The following is a 24,477-nucleotide window of genomic DNA, read 5'->3' as shown; positions in this document are numbered from 1 at the left end:
CAAAAGATATATGGGAAGAAAATTACAGTAACTATATATCATCCAACATCAAATGATCATTAATTCTTTGCTTCTTTACAAATGACAAATTCCAAATGATGTAATCAGAATCTAAACACTTTATAGCACATCTCATACATGAAAATGTATGCTCTCCTAAACACCATGACAAAAGCATCCAAAAAGTTGACCAATTTTTTCAAAAAGCCAACTCTCTGCAAATGCAATTTCCTGGAGAAATCTTACTAATCTCTTTCATTAGGGTCCAAACTTAACTTGATCAGCTCCAACGCTACCTGAAACCCCAAACATGTTTGGTGCTCAGACTCCAACTTCCTCTTCAGCGCCTCAACCTCCCCTCCTCCTCCCAATTCTTCATCAATAATGCTGATCAAATTCTTAATCTGTATTTCCAATTTTCCTGCAATTCTCACCAATTTCACCAGCGATTCCACTAGCAACCACACCAGCCGAGCGTTGCCGCCATCTGCCGGAAAGCTGGAAGTAGAATACACAGTAGTATACAACCCAGCCGGATAAATCGGGTTCAAAGCAAACTCCCTCAATTTAATCTGCAGGTCCATAATATCTTCCTTCTCTTTCTCCAACGCATTCTTCATCATCCAAATCTCTACGGGTTCCTCAATGCTCGCCTCAATTGCTCCCTTCAACTCACCAGTAGTCATCATCACAATCTGTAATTGCTTTGCCAACCTCCTTACACATGCTGATAGCCGGAATTCGATGCCGTCGGAAGACTCAGAGCTGGGAGTAGAAGACGACGCAATCGGAAAAACTGGGTTGAAAACAAAGTCGTCCACATTGAAATTCCATCCTTTAAACCCCATATCCTCACCCCTCACTTCTTCATAGTCTACCTTGCCCAACACGTGAGCCAAACCCCTGCTTCTTTTCTTGAACCTCTCCTCGACGCTCTCCAAATGCGGAAGCACAGTCCCCACCAGATAGTCCTTGCCCCCGCAGTCGTGGAAAAACGGGTGCTTCAGCAGCGCCTCTGCCGCCGGCCTCTTCTCCGGGTCCCGATCAAGGCAAGAACCTACCAAGTCTTTGAAAGCCGCAGAGTACTTCTGGTTCCGGAAATCCTTGATGATGTGTTCGTAATCCGCAAGCCGGAACCTGTTCTTGACCTTCATAATTTGAGTCCCCAATAACAGCGGCAAGCCAGACAGGGGAGGGCCGCCCAGAGCCAATTCCAGCGCCGTGATGCCAAATGCCCAGATATCCGCCTTGCATCCACCTCCGCCGGGCGCCACCCAATACGGCCTTGTAGAGTCGTTTGCCCCAGTTGAAAAATCGGCGTCGTAGAAAGAAGAAGAAACCCCGAAATCTGCGATCTTAACGGACCCATCAGAGTCAACCAAGATATTTCCGGGCTTGATGTCGCCGTGGAAGCGTCCGTGGCCATGGAGATACGACAGGGCGTTTAGCGTCTCCTTCAGGACGACTGCAATGCAGGGCTCTGGTAATCCTTCCGGGAAAGCTGAAGGGGCGATTATTACGGATTGCAGAGAGCCGAAGGTCATGAACGGCATGACCACCCAGAGACGGCGCTCGGCGGTGGTGAAGGAGCAATGATCGCCGAGAATGTTGGGGTGGGAAAGAGACAGAGTCTTGGTGTCGCGCAGCTTACTCTCGAAATGGGCAGCGGATTGATTGAGGTTGACGGACTTGATTGCGACGATTGCAGAGTTCATGGGGACGCAGACGGCCTTGTAGACGAAGACCTTGTCGCCAGAGCCGATTTCTTGGAGGTTTTCGTACGCGGCGGAGTCCAACGGGAATTGGACCTTTTGTGGGTCATCTTGGTGGGAGGGAGAAGACGAAGAAGTCGCCATTGGAGACGACAAAGATGAAATCTTGAAGAATGGAAGTGGGTTGTTTGGATTTCTTGGAAATGGGTGTTGATGGAGAAGATGAATGTAGGGTTTCTGCCGAACTAATTCTTGTGAAAGGTTGATGCTTTGGGAGGAAGACGACGATGCATGAGACTCTCTGTGACTCTGTACTGCTCTGCTTTTATTTACTTATATAATAAAAAATGGTAAGAAGATGAGGTTATTTTGGTAATTTTCAACTCCAATTGGTGGGAGGAAAATTATATGTAAGTTTTGAATTTTGCCCCTAGATTTTGTTAATTTGCAGAATCATCAACATTCTGTTGTGAGGTGGTTTTGGTAATTAGGATTGGGAGAGGTCGGCTAAGATAATAATACAGTTAGAGTTAGTTGGTTTTCTGTTATTTGCCATGTCAACGATACCTTGGGATGCAAGGCAAGATGCCCAAATATGACACAAGACCATCCGTTCATTGATCGAATCGTATAAATATTTTGAAAATACTACAAGAATATGAACAAAATACGTATTTGAGGCTTACAAGTCTTGTACCAAGACCGACCTACTAACTAATTCGAATCATTCTCCAATGTGTAATTGAAACTCAAGCAAGCCCTCAAAAAGGTCTTAAGAGGTCTTAAGTTTGTATTCGAAAATAACAAATTGGTAACCGTTTTATTTTCTCTCCCTTGGTGTAAATATATCACTTTATCAAAAAAATACTATCTAATTGTTGTAGGCCTATTTAAATATAGAGGGGGAGGGAGGGGTGCGGCGGCAAGAGAGAATAGAGAACATCATTTATTGCCTATATGTTATCTGCATTGTAGTGGATCTTATGCAGATCAACAAAATCTTTAATAATCTAAAGTCACATAAGGTGTCTTTATTTGTTTAACAAGTGATCTCTCTCATAGACACACACACACATCTCGCAAACCTTGAGATAAGTATCACTAGATTGTAATTACAATGGTTAAGAGTCGTTACCGCTACATTCTCCGAGGGTTCACATTTGAATCCTTCATCTCTTGACATCGTTTGATTTTGTAAAAAGAGCTCGATTTCAACATCATCCCCAGACCAGCTAAGTTGAAACTTGACAATCCAAGCATTAATTTTCTTTAAGCAAACAAGCCGGATTCACTATTTGATGTCGTCATAAACACCGCTCAATACGGTACATCGTTGCTTTGATGAATTCCTGCAGGGCTTCGACGTTGCAAATAAAGGGTGTCGTGGTACTGGGATCATTTGAAGTAACAAAACTCTGCAACCAGCTCCAGCCTGCAGGCAGCTGCGCTGAGGGGATGGCTGAGTTTTTCTGGACAGCTACTCATGCAGGAGGTCTTATAGTTAGTACCATTTAAAATTTCGAATTCAGCAGCTCATCGCATGTTACTGAGTTTATATTTTGCAATTAGTATTTATGATGAATTTGTTCTTTTTTATATATGCAACATGGAAATCAAACAGATTATAGAAGAAGAGCAACAAGAAATTCTACATTTATAGCTTCTTGAAGTATTCACATATGTCGGTATTAAGAAATTAACACATACGAATTAAACCAATAGAGAGTGGTAGCTTCAAAAGAAACTGTTTATGTAGCTTCGAAGAATCCGAGAAGAAATGACTCTACAAGCTCTTTCCGTGAAGTGAACGAGCACCATCTGTACATGTCAACGCACTGACTTTTTTGTTACAGAATATCCCCACTTCTGTTGTTCCAGTACCACAACAGCCAATCTTCGTAACTTCGAATCCTAAAGTTATATAGCAATAAGCAAACAAAACAACGGAAACTAAAAACTGAACATGAAATGATTATTAAACGCCTCTAAGTAAATGACTACCTGAATTCTAAGGACGTTGATTGAGGTCAAGAGAATGGTGCTAGATATCCAAAAAGACTAGCTTGGCATCTGTAAAGTTGGCGGTGATGTAATCTAGTTCAGTTGACAGCATAGAATTGAACAACTCTGCTCTTTGGTTTTGCAGCTTGAAACACTCTCTCAGTAACCCTGTTTAACTTCTTTCCAATGGAGTGCAACCAATCGCTACGGCGCTGAAAAAGCCAAATCTTGTAGTTCCGAGGCTATATAGATCCTTCAAAATATAACTTCAAAACTTATGTATAAAAATCAAATTGTGTTACTTCATTTGATTAGATTTACTTTGACAAATGTAGAAGCCGATCTGACCAGAAGAGCAGCATATGAAGGAAAATCATACTGAAAGTTTCGGATAAAGCTCGGATAGGACCTCTTGCTGCTTGCTGAAAAATAGAAAGACTGTTGGTGTTAGAGGAGCACAACCGGAGCCACCTGAAGCAAAGGAGCCACCAGTTGGAATATCTTCTCTCTGCAGGTTTGGGTCAAGATATGCTGCTAAAAGTTCCTTGATTCCCAGCCTTCCACTACATATATAATTAAAGTTTCGAAAACAGATAACGAAATATAGTTACTAAATAATGTGGATCCAGATATAGTTACATTACTAAACTGCTAATACTGTAGCTTATATCCATCCATCTAGGTACAAATCAACGTTTTAAAAGGCAAAGGAGAAGGCAATGCGTTTTATGAATGGCCTCGAGGCCACCTCACGGTATCTAAAATTATATTATATGATTATATAAAGTATAAAACTTTGTAAAACAAAATATCTATAGCCATTCAAAAGTGCAGAAGTCACAGACAAGTTTAACTCAGAAAAATACGAACAAAGAAATTATTCACTCAAATCCTCTTCATCCAAATCAAAGGTAATATCATCTTCTTCATTGCCAAGTCTAGTTGAACTTGAACGGTGTGTCAAATAGTCTTCAAAAGAATCTTCTGACTTATCCTTCAAAATTTTGTTTCTTCGACTCGAGGTTTCCTCATTAATGCGTTTTCTTTTGTAGGTAAAAAGAACTCGAGGTTGAGTTGGCTCATGGGGCGGAGTAAGTTCACAGAGAGGAGTAGGCTCACGAGGAGGAGGAGGAGAAGGCTCTCTAGGGTCTCCAACTTGTGAGTTATCTTCATAAATGGGGATTGGCACATTCCTTACGGCCTCCGCATTGAACAATGACCCATCTTCAACCCGTCTAGGATCTTGGGGAAGAACGGGATCTTCTCGTTCCGTTATCCATTCATCATCCGAGTCAATTTCTTCTACAACAATTGGATCACACCTCCCACTTCTTTTAAGACTTCGCTCGCTTAAAGCCAAATTATACTTCACATATGCTAAAGCATTTAGCCTTTTGTGTTCAAGTCTATTCCTCTTTTTTTTATGAATCTACAAAAAAAATTTAAGAATTTAATCATTCATTTCATTTGTTCAAGTCTAATCCTCTTAAGCAACATGACATATAAAAAATAATAATAATTATTTACGTACCATTTGGAATGTGCTCCAATTCCTCTCACATCCCGATGCACTACAAGTAAGGCCAAGAACACGTATGGCAAACATCATCAACTCAGTTGTTCGATACCCAAAACGCTACCACCAACCCACTAAAAGAAACCAAAGTTAACAAACCATATTAATCAGGTAAGTTTAAACTTTGAACTTTAATTTAAAGGCTAACATAATAATATGTTAAGAATTGACTTCTTAGTTCTTACAAGGTGTTCGCCTTTTCCTAGTTTTCATTGCCAAAGGATCCGCAAAATTACCAAGTCTACGATCATATGAGTCCAATTGGATATCCGCATCTTCACGTTCTTTGGAATTTCCAAGCATCCTATCCATGCAAGCAAACAACCCTTTTCTTATTTCTTCAGTATTTGAGAAATTTTATAATGGTTGGTGAAGTTGATCGTTCCATCTATAATCTATCTTTTTCCAAATTGGCATATACTTTTTCTCCACTTTGTTAAGATTGTTAGCAATTTTCTCTTTTACGACATCTATCAACTCATATATAAATCCCATGGCAGGTCTCTCTTCCGAGTCAACCTCTCTCAAGACACAAACAAGTGGAAGAACACCTCTAATGCAAAAGGAAACTCTACCCCAAAACTCATGATCATGTATCACATAATACTTAGCCAACTTTGCTTCACGGGATTTTGCATAGGTACTTTCAGACCATTCTTGGGAGGAAAACAAAGCAACAACATTCTCCTTTTGCTTTTGTAAGATTTGAAGTGTAAGAAAACAAGTGGCAAACCTAGTGACTGCTGGACGAAGAATTTCCGTATTGTTGGTGAACTTTCTCATCAAAGCGAGTACCCATTGATGCCCATAAAGATACTTCGTTAAACACTTAGCATGTTCAAGTGTGTCATCAAACCATTTATCTTAGCAATATCCTTTAGCATCAAATCAATGCAGTGAGCCGCACATTGAGCCCACCACAACTTCTCTTTTCTCTCCATAAGTTTTGCCCCCACATTCTTGTAGTTGGAAGCATTATTGGATATGACTTGAACTACATTCTCCTCCTCAATTTCTTGTATAACATCATCCAAGTAGCCATATAACAAATCTCCATTTTTAATGGAGGCTGATGCATCAACCGATTTCAAAAACCATGTACCTCGAGGGCTATTGATAAGAAAGTTAATTAGACACATACTTTTACCATCTGACAATCCATCCAACATAATGGTGCATCCATATCGCTTCCAAGCTTTTACATGATCTTGCATCTTTCTCTGTACATCATCAACTTCTTCTTTGAGCATCCAAGTCCTATACTCATGGCTTCTAGGAGCTTCAAAACCGGGACCAAAGTCGGAGACCGCTTTCATTGCTTGAAAATAATAATTTGAGTTTGCCGCATTGAATGGAATGGCACTAGTGTAAAACCATTGCGCAAGTTTTCGGCACACTTGTTTCCTTTCCTCTTTTTTGAAAGGTGTATTCAATGTGGCTTGGTGAGCTTCTAAAGAAACATACCTATCTCCCTTTGACCTTGGTGGTAGAGTTGAACCGTGTTGTGAAGCTGGAACACTCTCGCTCCCGTTCCCACTCCCTCGAGAGCTATTTCCATAGTATGCCGTTGTGTTCACTTCCATGTCCACACTCTCACTTTCTTCTTCGACACCACAACACAATTCATTACTAACTTTATTTCTTTGTTTAATTCCTTTAATATTAGCAATGCATTGTGCCTTGACATTTGGTGGGACTTTTTTACAAATAGCCATTCCTCCCGAACTTATGCCACCCAAGTGATGTTTGAATCTAGTAATTGAGCCCGTGCATTTCTGATTACAATACACACAATAGAAATATCTAGACACCGGATCAACATCTTTTGTCCATTGCCAAGCAAAATCTTTCTTACAAGCACTAGTACTCATTCTTCAGCTTTAATATCTTCTGCCTAAAGATCCTAAACAATCAAGCAAGCATACCAAACAATTAAGTACAAACACAACAGATTATCAGAAATTTGTAGCATGCAAACCAGAAACAAAATGAGGCAGATTATCAGAACATGCTAGCCACAGTTGAAAAGTAAATACTTGTATAAAATAAAAGGAAAACTAATGAAAAGGGCTTCAATATTTTGAATTTTAACCAAAAACCAGGTAATAGTTTTATTTAATGGTTAGGACAAAACCTAATGTCAAACCAGCCCATTAAGATTGGCCCAAACAAAATAATTTATCGAACTACCGGTTTTACCCCCTAACATCAGTCTTGCTCTAACGTTAGGTTTGACGAATGTCGTTGCTAAGCTCTGCGCGACTGCGCCCATTGAGGTTGTTTCCATACTATGCCCATTCAAAAGAAGTATGTAATGGATATACATCTGATCCTCCATTTCAAATTTCTCCAAGTACTCCCGTACAAATTGATCCAATTGCTATCTATTTTCACACTCGACAACCTAATTCTCGTCCACCCCCTCTCTCCCTCTCTCTCCGCTCACCTTCTTCCCTCTCTAAAATCCCCAATTCCAAGTTCGATTCCGATCGAAGCCTCATCAATCAACAAAAAGGTACTCAAAATTCTCAAACCGTTGCTAAATTAGGATTGATATTATGTAATTCTTCTTCCTCTCTGTTTTTTTTTTCGATTTTTCAAGAATTATTCTGTAAAAACATTTTCCATTTTAGTTGATATTATGCAATCCAACTAAATTAGGATGCTAAATATGTTCCATCTTCGAGTAAAAACCTGTTCCATCTTTGTGTTCATGGATACTAAATCTGTTTTTGTATTAGTGGAGTGTTTCACGAATAAAAATGGGGAAGCTGAGTTATATCAAGTATCACAACCCAACGGCGGTGGTGATTGTGGCAAGCATGGTGATCAAGACAAGGGTAGATACAGTTGGATTTTCCCCTCAGGTTGTGTCTTGTTAAGTCATTGGTTCAAGGGGAAGTTATAAATGTTGTTGCCTGTATGGGAAAGCGATTTGGGAACAGGCACCTCCACCAAGTGGTTGTCTATGGGACCTACTTTTGACCCTCATCACAAGTTAACAGGTAAATTCAAGGCCCCCGATTCACTGGAACCATGTGGAGCTCTCATTTCTGCCTATGACAACCGTTATTACCTTGCACAGCCAAGGGTCCATGGGGAGCTGTCGATCCCCTTTCAGTGTTATCATCTCGGTTCTGACACTTGGAAAGATCTGCCAAGAATTCCCCCCGATCTTCGTCATAATCTACATGACACTATAGCTGGTTATGTAGTCTGCAGCGGTCATATTTTGGTTTCGATTAGCAACAGATTATTTGCCTATCATGTGCATGAGAAAAAGTGGCATTGTGTATCTAAACCCAACAGGTTTTTTGGTATTTCCGGTGGGGCAGTGGTTTTAGGCGACTATATCTATGATGTAGATTCAATGTCTGGTCTGGTTTGCGAAATTACATTTGACTGCACTGACTATAATCTGAGCACACATGTGTTTTTGGAAGGTTTGACATCTTTTTGTGAATGAAAATCATGGATTTGTGCATGAAAATTTTTGTGGTGTTATTGTTGTATCTGTAGGTGCCTTGTAATTGTGTTTTTGTTTCATGCATGTTCAGTTTAAGAAATAGTGATAGTACTCGTGCTCAGTTCTAGGTTCAGTTTAAGAAATAGTAATAATATAATGTTCAGTTTAAGAATAGTATATCCGAGAACCCTCTCAATGATGCATGCGCACATTTTATCTTTTAACTATCTTGGAAAATTGCAAGGGTGAAGTGCTTTCCTTGTAGCTCAATTCATCTCAACTTTGGTTTTTGTTCCTTGTCAATTATTCTTAGTATTATGTTTTCGTTTTGTAAATTTTCTTTTCATATTGCCACTGTTTCGATGGTCTCTTCTTTGCAGCCCTTTACAGCTTGAGTATGGAGTGCTTCCGTATCACAAGTTGAATTGTTCGTTGCTTCCTAATCTCTGTTTTCATTTTCAATTCCATTCGAATTCACCATTTTTTCGAATCACCATATTAAGAGTCTTTGATTCACTAGTACTATCACTGTTTCGTAAACTAAACACTGACTATTTATTAAACGGAACACTAGTACTATCACTGTTTCGTAAACTAAACACTGACTATTTATCAAACGAACACTATTTATCAAACGAACAATAGTACTATCACTGTTTCGTAAACTAAACATTGACTAATTCTTAAACAGAACACTAGTACTATCACTGTTTCGTAAATTAAACATTGACTATTTATCAAACGAACACTAGTACTATCACTGTTTCGTAAATTAAACACTGACTATTTATTAAACGGAACACTAGTACTATCACTGTTTCGTAAACAAAACACTGATTATTTCTCAAACGGAATACTAGTACTATCATTGTTTCGTAAACTAAACACTGACTATATCTTAAACGGAACACTAGTACTATCATTGTTTCGTAAACTAAACATTGACTATTAATCAAATAAACAATAGTACTATCACTGTTTCGTAAACTAAAAACTGACTATTTCTTAAACGGAACAATAGTACTATCACTATTTCGTAAACTAAACACTGACTATTTATCAAACGAACAACAGTACTATCACTGTTTCGTAAACTAAACACTGACTATTTCTAAAACCGAACACTAGTAAACTAAACACTGACTATTTCTAAAACTGAACACTAGTACTATCCCTATTTCGTAAACTAAACACTGACTATTTCTTAAACAGAACACTAGTATTATCACTGTTTCGTAAACTAAACATTGATTATTTATCAAATGAGCACTAGTACTATCACTGTTTTGTAAACTAAACACTAACTATTTATCAAACGGAACACTAGTACTATCACTGTTTCGTAAACTAAACATTGACTATTTATTAAACGGAACACTAGTACTATCACTCTAACACTGACTATTTATTAAACAGAACACTAGTACTATCACTGTTTCGTAAAACTAAACACTGATTATTCTCAAACGGAACACTATACACACACACACACACACACACGAGAGTTCAATTTTATAATGAGATAGATCCAAGGCAATTGCATGAGACTTCCAAACATAATTCAGACCAAACATAATCATAAACTAGTTTCCAAACATAATTCAGACCAAACATAATCAAAAAAAAAAAAAGCATAATCATAAACGTTGATGTGAGTCTCGCACTTTAAGTTTCACTAATCCAAGAAATCTTCCCTTAACCTTCATTATTTTGTAGTGATTTGTGTAGAAGTTTGGATTATACAAGTGAATGTGCAATGTGATACACTCGGTGAAATTATGGCATTTTCCAATCTAAAGTTCATTATTGTGTAGTGATTTGTGGAATTTAATTTTTTTTGAATTTATTTGATGAGAGGCGAGGCGAGGAATTGGAGATACTTAATTATGTTGGGGGTTAATTGGTATCGATTGGCAAAAGTTTTTTTTATTTTTTTATTTTTGACGAATCCTCTAGAAAATTGCATATTTGTAAATAAATGAAAGTTTAATTCTAACAAAAGTGGGCTGACGGAAGGCAGGGGCATGGATGCAAAATGAATTTCTTATTTTGCATGTGAGGCTTCCTTGTTTTGGTTGTTCTTTCTAGTTTTTGTCATTTTTCATTAAAGTTTAAGTCATTTTTATTAAATAAAGTTAGTAAATGATTTTTGGTTAATAAAAAGTTTGAAAAAACCTTTTTCATTAAAGCTCGGGTCAAAGGTGAATAAATATTTGGAATAAACAACATGGCAATTTTTATTCCTAAAGAATGTTAAACACGACCTGTAAATAAAAAAAAAGTTAATTGCAGATATATGGCAGTTATGGTCTAGTGAATGGTTATTTTGTTCTAGCTATTCTCAAGTAACAAAAGTGGGTTGCCAGCTTTGGAGCAAATGTTAAAATAAATTATCAAATTGGGAATAAAAATTGTCATGATATGGGTTTTCAATTGGTGGAATGATTGCAACCGTTTCAGGAAAAAAAATAGTTGAAAATGAATTAGTTTTGTTTTATTTGACTTTTGGGCTCGATGACAATTTCGTAAATAATATGAAGTTACATTAACAGATTTTGGTTAACATCTGTCAGGGACAAAGCTGGAAGAAAAATTTGATGTTGCATGCTGGGCTTTGCTTCAGCCCGTGGGACTTTTGTTTTTTTTTGGCCTGTTGTATGTTACTTGTGTCATTTTCATTAAATGTCAAGCCCTTTTCATTACATATCAAGCCCTTTTCATTAAATAAAAGTTGTTAATGGTTTTTTATTAAGAAAAAGTTGCCCCAAACCCTTTTCATTAAAACTCCCTAAAATAAATCTATGAATTAATGACAGAATAAGCACATAAACTGATGAACCTAATAGATCTTTCCCTGTGAAGTGGCCCAAAAATTGAATTAAATCAAAAAATTGAGGAAGGCATACGATGCTGGTCTCCTCTCTCCTATCTCACTCTTTAATTAACAAGTATACGTTGACGCTGGTGATGAAATTTCTTCAATGTAGTTGAGAAATCCTAACCTTAAATGTACAAATTTGTTGTGAGAAGAAACCAAAGAGGGATGTCGCTGAAGGTCGGAGAAGAGACAAGGGACGTCGCTGAAGGTCGGAAGAGAGACCGAAGAGGACGACGGTGGTGCCGGTCTGCGTGCAGTGCTGCTCTGTTTTTTGTGCCCAACGCGAAGTGACTGAAGTGAGAAGAAGGCAAACGAGTCCGAGTTTTACCTATTCAAAACGTTGTCGTTTGGGTTTGGACTGTTTTTTAGAAAAAAATAAAAAATAAAAAAAGTTTTAACGAAATATTTCTGATACTGTTTATTTTAACGAAAAATAATATTTTTATTCTAAAAAGTCTCTTTTCATTAATTTTCTTAAAAAAGAATCCAAATGCCCAACACAGCGCCCCAAGGACCCTCTTAAACGTTTGGACGAGTTTATAACCCACTCCCGCTGGACAGAGGCGTTTTCTTTATAGCACGGTTCAAAAAAGAGTATTTATTAAATATAGCAAAAAATTAACTCTTAATTTCAAAAATGTCACTTTTTATAAAAACTTTCAAATATATCCAAAATTTCATTTAAATAGACACAATTACCCTCAAATTTAACAATTAAATAAAGGGATGTGATATCCACACACCCCATTTTACTTCTCACACACCTTTTTAATTTTCAGCCGTCAGATTGGATGAATTGAAGAAGATCAATAGACAAAAATTATCAAAGGGTGTGTGAAAAATAAAATGGGGTGTGTGGTTAGCACACCCCCTTAAATAAATTAAAGGCTTTTTAGCTACTGTCTCCTCAAGCTTCGATCCAATTTCACCTTCGCTTCTACACTCCACCACAACAATCCTATCCCCTTCGACCCCCTCATCACTGACATTGAGCGCCGCTGCGAGTACCGCAAGTGGGAGTAGGAAAATTTCAATCATGCCTTCAACGCATTTTTTCTTACTAATATCTTTTTTAGTTTTAAATATAAAAAAATAATTTTTAAAGTTAATCTACATGTCGTTATATGATTGTATTGCTCTGCTTTGGGAGGAGGACGACGATGCATGAGACTCTCTGTGACTCTGTACTGCTCTGCTTTTATTTACTTATATAATAAAAAAATGGTAAGAAGTTAGAGGTTATTTTGGGGATTTTCTGACTCCAATTGTTGGGAGGAAAATTATATTTGTGTTTTAATTTTTGCCCCTATATTTTGTTAATTAGCAGAATCATCAACATTCTGTTGCGAGGTTGTTTTGGTAATTAGAATTGGGAGAGGTTGGTTAAGATAATGATACAGTTAGAGTTAGTTGGTTTTCTGTTATTTGCCATATCAACGATATCTTGTAATATAAGGCATAATGCCCGAATATGAGACATGCACATCCTCTGATTGTTAATCAAATTGTATAAATATTTTGAAAAGACTACAAGAATATGAACAAAATACATATTTGAGACTTGCAAGTTCAATACCAAGACCTACCTACTAACCTATTGAATCCATTCTCTAATATGTAATTAAAAATCAAGTAACCCTCAATAAAATTAGTGACGCATCATATAGTTCAAATTTGGTCTAAAAAACTTGGTTTATCCAGCATTACTTTTTGTTGGTAATGTGAGAGAGATAAAAAATTTAACTCAAGTTTTGTAAAATATGCGACATGGTTGTTGATGATTGAATTATTACTAAAGTGTTGATTAATGTATTTGTTTTCTATAAGGGACAAATAATATGATTTGCAAATTTGTCTATATATTTGGTCTATCTAACATTACTCTTCGTAGAATGTTATTTTGAATATTAAACCCAAAAATAAACATACTTATAATGTTTTTATAAAAAAAATGGGCTGAAAAGCCTACAACTACGCACACGAAAATTTACTTTTTATGTGGTTTTTTTCCCCTCCTTTTCGACTAGGTATTTAAAGAATTTTCAATAATTTGAATAAGTATTTTTCTTTGTCAGACAATAAGTTCATCATACAAAATAACCAAAGTTACAAAATAATAGTGACACACCTCGTCCCGAAGGAGGGTATGATGGTCGTTACGTAAGAGTGATGTAACCCTTTACACAATTCGGAAGCTTTAAAGATACAATTACTAAGATGTAACACCCGAAGGTGAGTCCTACTTTTGTGAATTCTGTCAGAACACCGTTGGATTCCTCGTGGCCACCAAAGCTTTGCTATCTTGAACTTGGAGGGGCGCAAAACAAAGTTGAGTGGGTCAGTAAAACAAAGCTTTGCGAAAATCATCTCATTTTCAAAACACTAACTCCTCATTGTAAAACCCGTATACTTTCCCAGAAATATATAATACGTATACTTATCTCAAAACCAAGCTTAGAAGTAGTGGTATGTGAATTATATGCCATGCCAAAATATATATATTTCATCAAATCATATAAGTAACTCATGCAAAATAATATGTCAACCGGATCCACCTACAGTGGCCTGTACGGCTGAATCTATAGCTCATAATCAATCTCATCAATCTTATCTAGCCGGAGTCATCACAAGTGACCTGTACGGCATTACATTGCACACGAGTCGGAACCCCTGAAAAGGTCTGTGCGACTGGGCAAATATAGTTATGCTCACGCTATCCTCCCCTGATAGCTATGCGATAAATCGCTAGTCACCCCCGCACTATACACTCACAATTGGATCCAATTTAGGTGCCCAGTCGTACAGACCATTAGAGGTGGTTCCGATGTCACATCCCGACCCGAGGCGAATCACTTCCCAGGCCCGCTCCACCACCGTAGCACGATATTGTCCGCTTTAGGCCTTGACTACGCCCTCACGGTTTTGTTTCTGGGAACTCACGAGCAACTTCCTAGTGGGTCACCCATCATGGAAGTGCTCTGGCCTCATTCTCGCTTAACTTCGGAGTTCCTACGGAACCCGAAGCCAGTGAGTTCCCAAAAAGCCTCGTGCTAGATAGGGATGTGAATATATATTTAAGTATCACTCCCCTAAACGATGTGAGATGTTACAATCCACCCCCTTAGGGGCCCGACGTCCTCGTCGGCACACATTCGGCCAGGGATTGGCTTTGATACCAAATGTCATATCCCGGCCCGGGGCAGATCACTTTCCGGCCCCGCTCCACCACCGTAGCACGATATTGTCCGCTTTAGGCCCTGACTACGCCCTAACGGTTTTGTTTCTGGGAACTCACATGTAACTTCCCAGTGGGTCACCCATCCTGGAAGTGCTCTGGCCTCCTTATCGCTTAACTTCGGAGTTCCTACGGAACCCGAAGCCAGTGAGTTCCCAAAAGGCCTCGTGTTAGGTAGGGATAGGAATATACATTTAAGGATCACTCCCCTGGGCGATGTGGGATGTTACAAATAGGGTTTAGGGTAAACAAAGTACTAGTCTCTCTGTTAATTCGTGTGAAATGTCATTTTTTATATCATCATTATGCGCTTCTAAGGGAATAAATAAACAAAGATTATTACAAAAGACTATTTTATGTGTCTGCAATATAGATGAGTAACTTTTTCTTTCTCTTCCTTCACACAAAAAGGAAAAGTAAACCAGCAATCTTGCAGGTAAAATACAAAGCAGCAAAACATAAACAAACCATCTAATATATGAGTATCTGCATCGTTCTCGTATTTTTTTCGCTTCATCATTGTCTTCTTCCTCTGCCTTTGTTAATTGCGGTGTTTCAGATTCTGAATCACTTAGGAGTGGCGAAATCCTAATCGTAATTGAGCAATACTTGATATCTAAAGTGTCTAAACATGAGACTTTGGCAATGTAATTTTCTGAGCAAGATCCTTGTAGATTTGGTAGAAGAGAAGGTTCCAAAATTTTTAGCTACCTGAAAGTGATCTCCTTTTTTTTTTTTTAACAATCTTCGCTTTTGCCAAGTTAAATTGGTGAAGATATACACACATTAACTTGTTGAAGGATAAACTTGAATTGGAATAAATGTCAAAAACCTGCAACACACTCATAGCTAGATTACAATCAAAGGTAAAAAGAAATTAACAATAAAAAAAATTAGTAAAAAAGCAAAGATAAAAAGAATTTAACAATCAAACAAAAAATAGTCAAAAATATAAAAAATTCATCCAAAAATTCTATAAATACCTATGTATTTGTTCAAACGTTCACATAAAACTGTCACTTAGTACTACGATCTAGTGGTATTCCTCTTCACTTGTAAGTGAGAGGTCTTAGGTTCAATTATATATCGCCAAAGTCGAATTTGAACCAAATTATTGCTAGCTTTTCTCCTCTAATGATTTTGGCTAAAAATTTTAGATCAAGATTATCGAAGATAGTTTTAGCCTAATTTCTTTTTCTGTAACTGACATGCCCGACCTTGAAAAATCCTCCGATCATCAGGGTAGGCACGTGCTAGTCGACACCCAAAGATGACGAAGCCATAATTACATGCATGAGATTAACAAATATAAATAATACTTATAAATTTAAAAATAATGAATATGCAATTGAGGAACGTGTTTAGAGCATACAACTAAACCGAGACACTAAAATGAATAATATAAAATTTGAATGAACAAAGAATGGGTCCTACATCGAGATGACTCGAAGATGTCAATGCGGGAATGCCTTGACACCTAGATTGTATGCCTCAATTCTAAGTCCTGAGATGATGTAAAACAAACATGAGTGAACCAAGTTGATATATAAGTAGTATGAACATAAATAATTCACAACGTACTAACCCCCAAAGTTTTATTGAAAACTAATAGCATAATATGTGATAGGTTTTCCGAAAACCCTAGCATGCCATAAAACCTTTTCATAAACATATATCATATAAAGTGTGCTAGTAGTGGGTATCATAATCGCTCGTGGTACTATACCTCTCACCTCGCAGCCGTATATAAGTATCTCTTGGCCCGTAGCCATATAAAAGTATACCTTGGCCTGTAACCATTTATATGTATCTCTTGGCCTGCAACCACATATAAGTATCTCTTGGCCCGTAGCCATATATAAGTATCTCTTGGCCCGCAGCCATATATAAGTATCTATTGGCATGTAGCCATAACAGTGACCACTAGCTAAGTACAAAATCATTGAACATAATATATTTCCAAAATATATATGGGATAGGATCAAGGGAAAATTTTTTTTACAAATACTTTTACACTTTTTTAAGCCTTTTGATTACATGACATCCAATGGTTCTTATTTATTCATTAAATGACATGGATGCTTATGTAGAGTTTAACTAATATATATTTCTGTAACAAAACAGCCTCCTTTATTGTTATTAATTAAATGGAATTCCAAATCAAGGAAACCCTAAACAATGTCGTCGAGCAGCAACAACAATACATCCAAGCCAATCTTGATATTATTCATATAAAAAAATAATTAAATAAAATCATTTAGGTGCAAACAAATCTAGTTCTACAAATTATGGACTTGGGATACCAAAATCTAGTTCTACAAATTTGACTATGTAGAATTCAAAGGTGAAAATAAGAACTTGCAAAATGGGATTATCACATTTTCAATTTCCTAAGTCCAGAGAAAATACTCCATTTGCACATAAGTGATGTGATGAACGGCATGAACCCTACTACTCCATTCCAATGTATCTTATTATTCTTCGTACCAGCTTTTAAAGCTAGTATGCAATGTATCTTATTTTATGTAACAAGAACTGAGTACAACTAGGGTTTATTCCTTTTTTATTTTTGTTTTAATTTTCCAGATTTTATGTTTTTTTTAGATTTACTTTATCTTTAATATTAGTTAAAATCTACATAAGCATCCATGTCATCTAATGAATAAATAAGAACCATTGGATGTCATGTAATCAAAAGGCTTAAAAAGAGTGTAAAAGTATTTATAAAAATATTTGTCCCCTTGATCCTATCCCTATATATATATATATCAGTAAAGCTCAGTAGCTCAAACAACATATCAGAAAACATCTTCATAGTATATACTCATCAATTATATATACTACAAAAAACATGAAATCAGTAAAGCATGGTATTCCAAAATATTCTCAGTAAAGCATGATATCAATTTACTTATAAAACGTTTCATAAAACGTAGTCATTAAATCAAGCTTTTTATATATGCATTTCTAGCAGTAAAATATGCATTTTAGAAGGGTCTACTTACATATACTTCACCGTTGAAGAGCCACGCAAACTAGCGAATGTGGAAACGCCACAAACAATTGTTCCTAAGCACATAAAGGGACCAATTAACAAAGTAACATCCCAAAATACCTTTCAAGTGTGAAAAGACCAAATTGCCCTCGTTCCAAAAATCCGTAATTAAATCTTGGGACATGTTGTTATAGTAACTTTTATTTTTTAGAAAAAAAAAATTATGTAGATTATCCTAATTTATTTTTATGAATATTTTATTCTTGTTGTAAGCATAAGTTACTGAATAATTATGGAGGCTAGAGCGAGAGGGTGCAACAATACTAAAGAGAGATATGTGTAATTGTGAGGTTTGTTCTATTTAACCCCATTGTGTCTTTATTTATAGTAGTATGATGGTTAATTCCTTACCATTTCAGGATTACAACTCTTAATAGATAATTAACTACTAATAGGAATATAAGAGATATCCCTAGATATGTTAGGATTTACACAATCACATTCCTAATCTAATAGGACTACAACAATCCTTAAGTTGTTTGAATTGTAATGAAAAATCAATAAACTACCTCATTCTTACACATGATTATGCACCGCATGAAAAACCACACGACCTACCACATTCTTTTTGTGGGTGATAACACTTCAATGTTTGTACAAGCTTCTGCGTTTCGAGGATGTGAACCAGACATATTACAACCACGATAATTATGATCGTACATGTAATGTTGGTTCTGCTGGGCCTGTTGATTATGGTGTGTACAACGTCAAAGCAAAAGTTTTTAAAGCCGTACGGAAAATTTGCAAAGAGTCTTATAAAGAACGCCGGACAACCACCATTGCCAAATCTTTTTAAGTCGTAAAAAGCTTGTTGTGTTCTTGTTATTATTTACTTATTTTGTCCTTTGAAGCTTTTTAAAGATATTTGGCTCAATTTTAAGTTTTCTATTGAGCATTATTAATAGTTCAGTATTTATTTGATATGTTTATTTTTGTTTTATTTTTCTGCAACTCTATTATATTTTAGCACGAATTTTGACGTGTCATGTAAACATTCATGCTAAGTTCAAAGAAATATTGTATGTAGGTGATCCGATAAGAAAAAAATGTGTTTGAAACAACAAGCTTCGAAAAAGGAATGTAAAAGTCGGCTAGATCCGGAAACGTTCAAATCGACGGTGAAGCTAATATAATGCAAACAGAGTTTTTTTAGGTCATAACCATGACATCTGGTTTAGTAGTTTTCTTCTGATTTCAGAAAACAAACCAAGAAGCCAAGGTGATGACAGAAGTTCGCTAAGCCACGAAGCCAAGGTAAAAAGCTAAAGCTAATCGCTCTTTTATTTCCTCGTGGTAATTAAGCGGTAACTAATCATGAATCAAAAGAATTACTGAGATCCTATTTGATAAATTCTAACTCCTAACAAAGAAATTATTTACCTCTCCTGCTCTTACCTTCTTGTTCTTTTCAAATCTTGACGTAAATTTTGCTCTTGCAGGGAATAATTCACCTTGAGGTCGCACTTGGTGCGATGGCAAGTGTCTTCGCCCATGAGCGGTAGGTCTCGGGTTCGAGACTTGGAGCAGCCTCTCCATAAATGGGGGTAAGGCTAGCCGACATTCACCTCTTCCAGACCCTGCGTAAAGCGGGAGCCTTGTGCACTGGGTACGACCTTTAGGGAATTATTCACCTCCTCTGCACCCAACTCTGCGAAGAAATGATCGAGCAAGCTGCTTTTGGCCTCTTGTACTTGACAGACATGGACTTCCGAATAGTAATCCTTAAACTCGAACAAGCCATGTTGACATGGTTTTAAGACATTGTGTCCTGCTTTGTCTCGAACAAGCCATGTTTTGTAGCTTATCTGGTGAAACTGTTGGCTTGTAGATCATTAAGTGGAGGAGAGGAGCCAGGACTGTTGAGCATGAACGTTGCCACCGCCACTTCGGGTTCTAAATTTTAAAACTACCTTGTAATATAATGTAGGTTACCATGAGGAAAATTTGGTTGCGCATTGACCCTCTCACTTTATGCTGGATGTAAGCTCCCTCTTCCAAAGTGGGGGTTGTATTATTTTCGTAGTTTTAGATACACAAGGATTCATATGTCTTCGTTAGCGAAAATGCTTTGTTATAAATCCTCCCATTTTAGAAAGATTGAAACAGCCAAGAACAAGGAAAACCTTTCAAGCGACGGTTGAATAAAACTAGGTTATTAGGGTTAGGGATTGAAAGAGAATCAACCGGAGAAGACGATTTAGAAGGAGACGCCCTATCTTAACAGTAACAAGATTCAAGATAAAGAAATTGCAATCAAGAAGGCAGACGGAAAAACACGATCAAGAATTGGTCAAGAACACAAAAGAAAGCGAAAGCCGAAGGAGATCGAAGCCGTAAGGCGAGTGGCAAGATACCTAACTATATCCAATACTAGATTGAATATATATAGTCTTTGGCTAAGGACAATTAAGTCCCTAATTATTCTAACTAATTACATGCATCTCTGACTAACTAACTAACTACTCACAAATGTAAGAATATTTGATGACTGTAGAACGAGTAACTAACTTTGGTGAGTGGGCATTTGCCTCTGTAGGATTTATACACTCAATATAGGGTGTGTTATCGACATGTGGTATTTGTCCCACATGGACTATTTCCTTTTCTCTCTTCCCACCTAGTCACTATATAAAGAGGGCTTTAGGGAAAGGAGAAAATACACCAACAAAACACTACACCCAATATAGAGTGTGATAAGAATTTTAGAGGGAGAGAGAGAGAGGGGGTGCGGCCGCAAGAGAGAATAGAGAACTTTTTTTACCCTTTCATTTTGTTGCCTATATGTTATGTGCATTGTAGTGGATCTTTCTGTAGATCAACAAATTCTATAATAATCTAAAGTCACAAAAGGTGTCTTTATTTGTTAAATAAGTGCTCTCTCTCACTGACACACACAAATCTTGCAAATACCTCGAGAAAAGTATCACAAGATTGTAGTTACAATGGTTAAGAGTCGTCACCCCTACATTCGTCGAGTGTTCATGTTTGAATCTTTCTTCTCTTGACATCATTTGATTTTGTAGAAAGAGCTTGATTTCAACTTTATTCCCAAACCAGCTAAGTTTAAACTTTGACAATCCAAGAATTCATTTTCATTAAGCAAACTAGCCGGTTCAAAACTGGTGTACCGTGTATTGACATCTACAATTCACTACTTGGTGTCGTCATAAACACCGCTCAGTACGGTACAACGTTGCTTTGATGAATTCCTGCAGGGCTTCAAAGTTGCGAACAGAGCGTGTCACGATATTGGAATTATTTGAAGTAACAGAACTCTGCAACCTGCTCCAGCCTGCAGGCACCTACGCTGCGGGGAAGGCTAAGTTTTAAGGGAAAGCTACTCATGTGGTAGGTCTTGTAGTTGGTTCAATATAAAGTTTCGGATTCAGCAGCTCATCGCATGTTACTGAGTTCATATTTCGCAGAACTTGTTCTTTTTTTATATAAGACTAGCTTGGAGTTGATGTAATCTAGTTCATTTGACAGCAAAGAATTGAACAACTCCGCGCTTTTGTTTTGCAGCTTCAAACACTCTCTCAGTAACTCAGTTGAACTTATTTCCATTGGAGTGCAACCAATCGCTACAGCACTGAAAACACCAATTCTCCTAGCTCCGAGGCTGTATAGATCCTGCAAAATACAACTTCAAAACTTATGTATAAAAATCAGAGTGTGTGTCACACTATAGTACTGATAATATCTCATTTGATTAAGTTTACTTTGACAAATGTAGCAGCCGATCTGACCAGAAGAGCAGCATATGAAGGAAAATCATACTGAAATTTCCGGATAAAGCTCGGATAGGACCTCAAAATGTCACTGCCGCTTGCTGAAACTAGAAATAGACCATTGGCTATAATTTTTCTTGTTCTCTTTTCTTCAACAGTCCCTTTCAGTTTCGCTGTGTACTATTTGAAGCGTTCTAATTGCGCGGGACTGCTGCTTGCTGAAACTAGAAATAGACTGTTGGCTATAATTTTTCTTGTTCTCTTTTCTTCAACGGTCCCCTTCAGTTTTGCAGTGAGAAGGAGAACTATATATGACTGAAGTTTCAGTGATCTTAGTCTAGAGGAAAATGCTCTTAACTAGTTAAGCTACGCCCACCCACCCCCTCCGAAGCGATAAAATTTGTATCAGCTATCTCTCTCTCTCTCAATGTTAGCAAAAGAGATATGGGGAAAAAATTATAGTAACTATGAATCCAACATCGGATGATCATTAATTCTTTGCTTCCTTTTACAAATGACAAATTCCAAATGATGTAATCAGAATCTAAACACTTTATAGCATATCTCATACATGAAAACGAATGCTCTAAAACTCATTTCTCTCTCCTAAGCCATGAAAAAAGCATCCAAAAAGTTGACCAATTTTTTCAAAAAGCAAACTCTCTGCAAATGCAATTTCCTGGAGAGGTCTTAATAATCCAACTTAAACTTGATCAGCTTCAACGCTACCTGAAACAGCATACATGTTTGGTACTCAGACTTCAACTCACTCTTCAGCTTCTCAACCTCCCCTGCTCCTCCCGACAGACCAATAATTGTCATCACACTCTCCATCTGCTTTTCCAAATTTCTTGCAAGTCCCACCAATTCCACCAGCAATTCCACAAGCAATACCACCAGCCCAGCTTTGCCGCCGTCAGAAGACTCAGCTGGAGGGCTGGGAGGAGAAGACCACCAAGCCGGATAAATCGGGTCCAAAACAAACTCCCTCAACTTAATCTGCAACTGCATAATATCTTCCTTCTCTTTGTCCAGCGCATTCATCAGCATCCAAATCTCTGCATTATTCAGCATCCTCACCCCAACTACTACCTTTAACCGACCAATAGTCATCTTCACAGTCTGTAATTGCTTTGCCAACCTCGTTACAATATTTGACAGCCGGGCTTTGCCGCTGCCATAAAACCTAGAGCTGGAAGTAGAAGACGGCCCAGCTAAAAAAGCCGGGTTGAAAACAAAGTCGTCCACGTTGAAATTCCATCCGCTAAACCCCATATCCTCACCCTTTAGTTCTCCATAGTCTACCTTGCCCAACAAGTCACCCAAACCCCTATTTCTTTTCTTGAATCTCTCCTCGACGCTCTCCAAATGCGGAAGCACGGTCCCCACCAGAAAATCCTTGCCCCCGCAGTCGTGGAAAAACGGGTGCTTCAACAGCGCCTCTGCCGCCGGCCTCTTCTCCGGGTCCCGATCAAGGCAAGAACCCACCAAGTCCTTGAAAGCCGCAGAGTATTTCTGGTTCCGGAAATCTTTGATGATGTTTTCGTAATCCGCAAGCCGAAACCTGTTCTTGATCTTCAGAATTTGATTCCCCGATAACAGCGGCAAGCCAGACAGGGGAGGGCCGCCCAGAGCCAATTCCAGCGCCGTGATCCCAAATGCCCAGATATCCGCCTTGTATCCACCTCCCCCGGGCGCCACCCAGTACGGCCTTGTAGAAGTGTCGTTTGCCCCAGTTGAAAAATCGGCGTCGTAGAAAGAAGCAGAGACCCCGAAATCTGAGAGCTTAACGGACCCATCAGCGTCAACCAAGATGTTTCCGGGCTTGATGTCGCCGTGGAAGCGTCCGTGGCCATGGAGATACGACAGGGCGTTTAGCGTCTCTTTCAGGACGACTGCAATGCTGGGCTCTGGTAATCCTTCCGGGAAAGCAGAGGGGGCGATTATTACGGATTGCAGAGAGCCGAAGGTCATGAAGGGCATGACCACCCAGAGACGGCGCTCGGCGGTGGCGAGGTCGACGGTGGTGAAGGAGCAATGGTCGCCGAGAATGTTGGGGTGGGAAAGAGACAGATTCTTGGTGTCGCGTAGCTTACTCTCGAAATCGGCCGTGGATTGATTGAGGTCGACGGACTTGATTGCGACGATTGCAGAGTTCATGGGGACGCAGACGGCCTTGTAGACGACGACCTTGTCACCAGAGCCGATTTCTTGGAGGTTTTGGTACGAGGCGGAGTCCAACGGGAATTGGACCTTTTGTGGGTCATCTTGGTGGGAGGGAGAAGACGAAGAAGTCGCCATTGGAGACGGCAAAGATGAAATCTTGAAGAATGGAAGTGGGTTGTTTGGATTTCTGGGAAATGGGTGTTGATGGACAAGATGAATGTAGGGTTTCTGCAGAACTAATTCTTGCGAAAGGTTGATGCTTTGGGAGGAAGACGACGATGCATGAGACTCTCTGTGACTCTGTACTGCTCTGCTTTTATTTACTTATATAATAAAAAATGGTAAGAAGATGAGGTTATTTTGGTAATTTTCAACTCCAATTGGTGGGAGGAAAATTATATGTAAGTTTTGATTTTTGCCCCTAGATTTTGTTAATTTGCAGAATCATCAACATTCTGTTGCGAGGTGGTTTTGGTAATTAGGATTGGGAGAGGTCGGTTAAGATAATAATACAGTTAGAGTTAGTTGGTTTTCTGTTATTTGCCATGTCAACGATACCTTGGGATGCAAGGCAAGATGCCCAAATATGAAACAAGCCCATCCGTTCATTGATCGAATCGTATAAATATTTTGAAAATACTACAAGAATATGAACAAAAT

At 38.1% G+C, this 24,477-nt stretch overlaps 2 protein-coding genes and 1 long non-coding RNA gene across 5 annotated transcripts; all 3 read right to left on the bottom strand.

Annotated features, from left to right (window-relative positions):
- Positions 1-36: 36 nt before the first annotated feature.
- LOC103432809 (serine/threonine-protein kinase BLUS1-like) lies at positions 37-2,007 on the bottom strand. Its single transcript, XM_008371015.4, has one exon. The coding sequence runs from the start codon at positions 1,854-1,856 to the stop codon at positions 246-248; it is 1,611 nt and encodes a 536-aa protein (XP_008369237.2). The 5' UTR covers positions 1,857-2,007; the 3' UTR covers positions 37-245.
- A 1,334-nt stretch (positions 2,008-3,341) lies between these two features.
- Positions 3,342-11,907, bottom strand: LOC103432819 (uncharacterized). Of its 3 annotated transcripts, XR_011582848.1 has the most exons (5): positions 11,758-11,907; positions 6,023-7,192; positions 5,245-5,593; positions 3,714-5,142; positions 3,342-3,623 (listed from the first exon to the last, which is right to left on the bottom strand). It is a non-coding gene; the product is annotated as an uncharacterized lncRNA (long non-coding RNA). The 3 variants fall into 3 exon arrangements; XR_011582847.1 differs by lacking the exons at positions 6,023-7,192; positions 11,758-11,907 and having other exon boundaries at positions 5,245-5,363; positions 5,475-5,645; XR_011582838.1 differs by lacking the exons at positions 6,023-7,192; positions 11,758-11,907 and having other exon boundaries at positions 5,245-5,645.
- A 10,200-nt stretch (positions 11,908-22,107) lies between these two features.
- On the bottom strand, positions 22,108-24,103 carry LOC103417700 (serine/threonine-protein kinase BLUS1-like). The gene has a single exon (XM_029107149.2). The coding sequence runs from the start codon at positions 23,950-23,952 to the stop codon at positions 22,342-22,344; it is 1,611 nt and encodes a 536-aa protein (XP_028962982.1). The 5' UTR covers positions 23,953-24,103; the 3' UTR covers positions 22,108-22,341.
- Positions 24,104-24,477: the final 374 nt, after the last annotated feature.

The sequence above is a fragment of the Malus domestica genome, chromosome 01 (genome assembly GCF_042453785.1).
Source record: "Malus domestica chromosome 01, GDT2T_hap1".
Taxonomy (NCBI): domain Eukaryota; kingdom Viridiplantae; phylum Streptophyta; class Magnoliopsida; order Rosales; family Rosaceae; genus Malus; species Malus domestica.
This window is presented reverse-complemented; position numbering and strand designations above follow the sequence as displayed.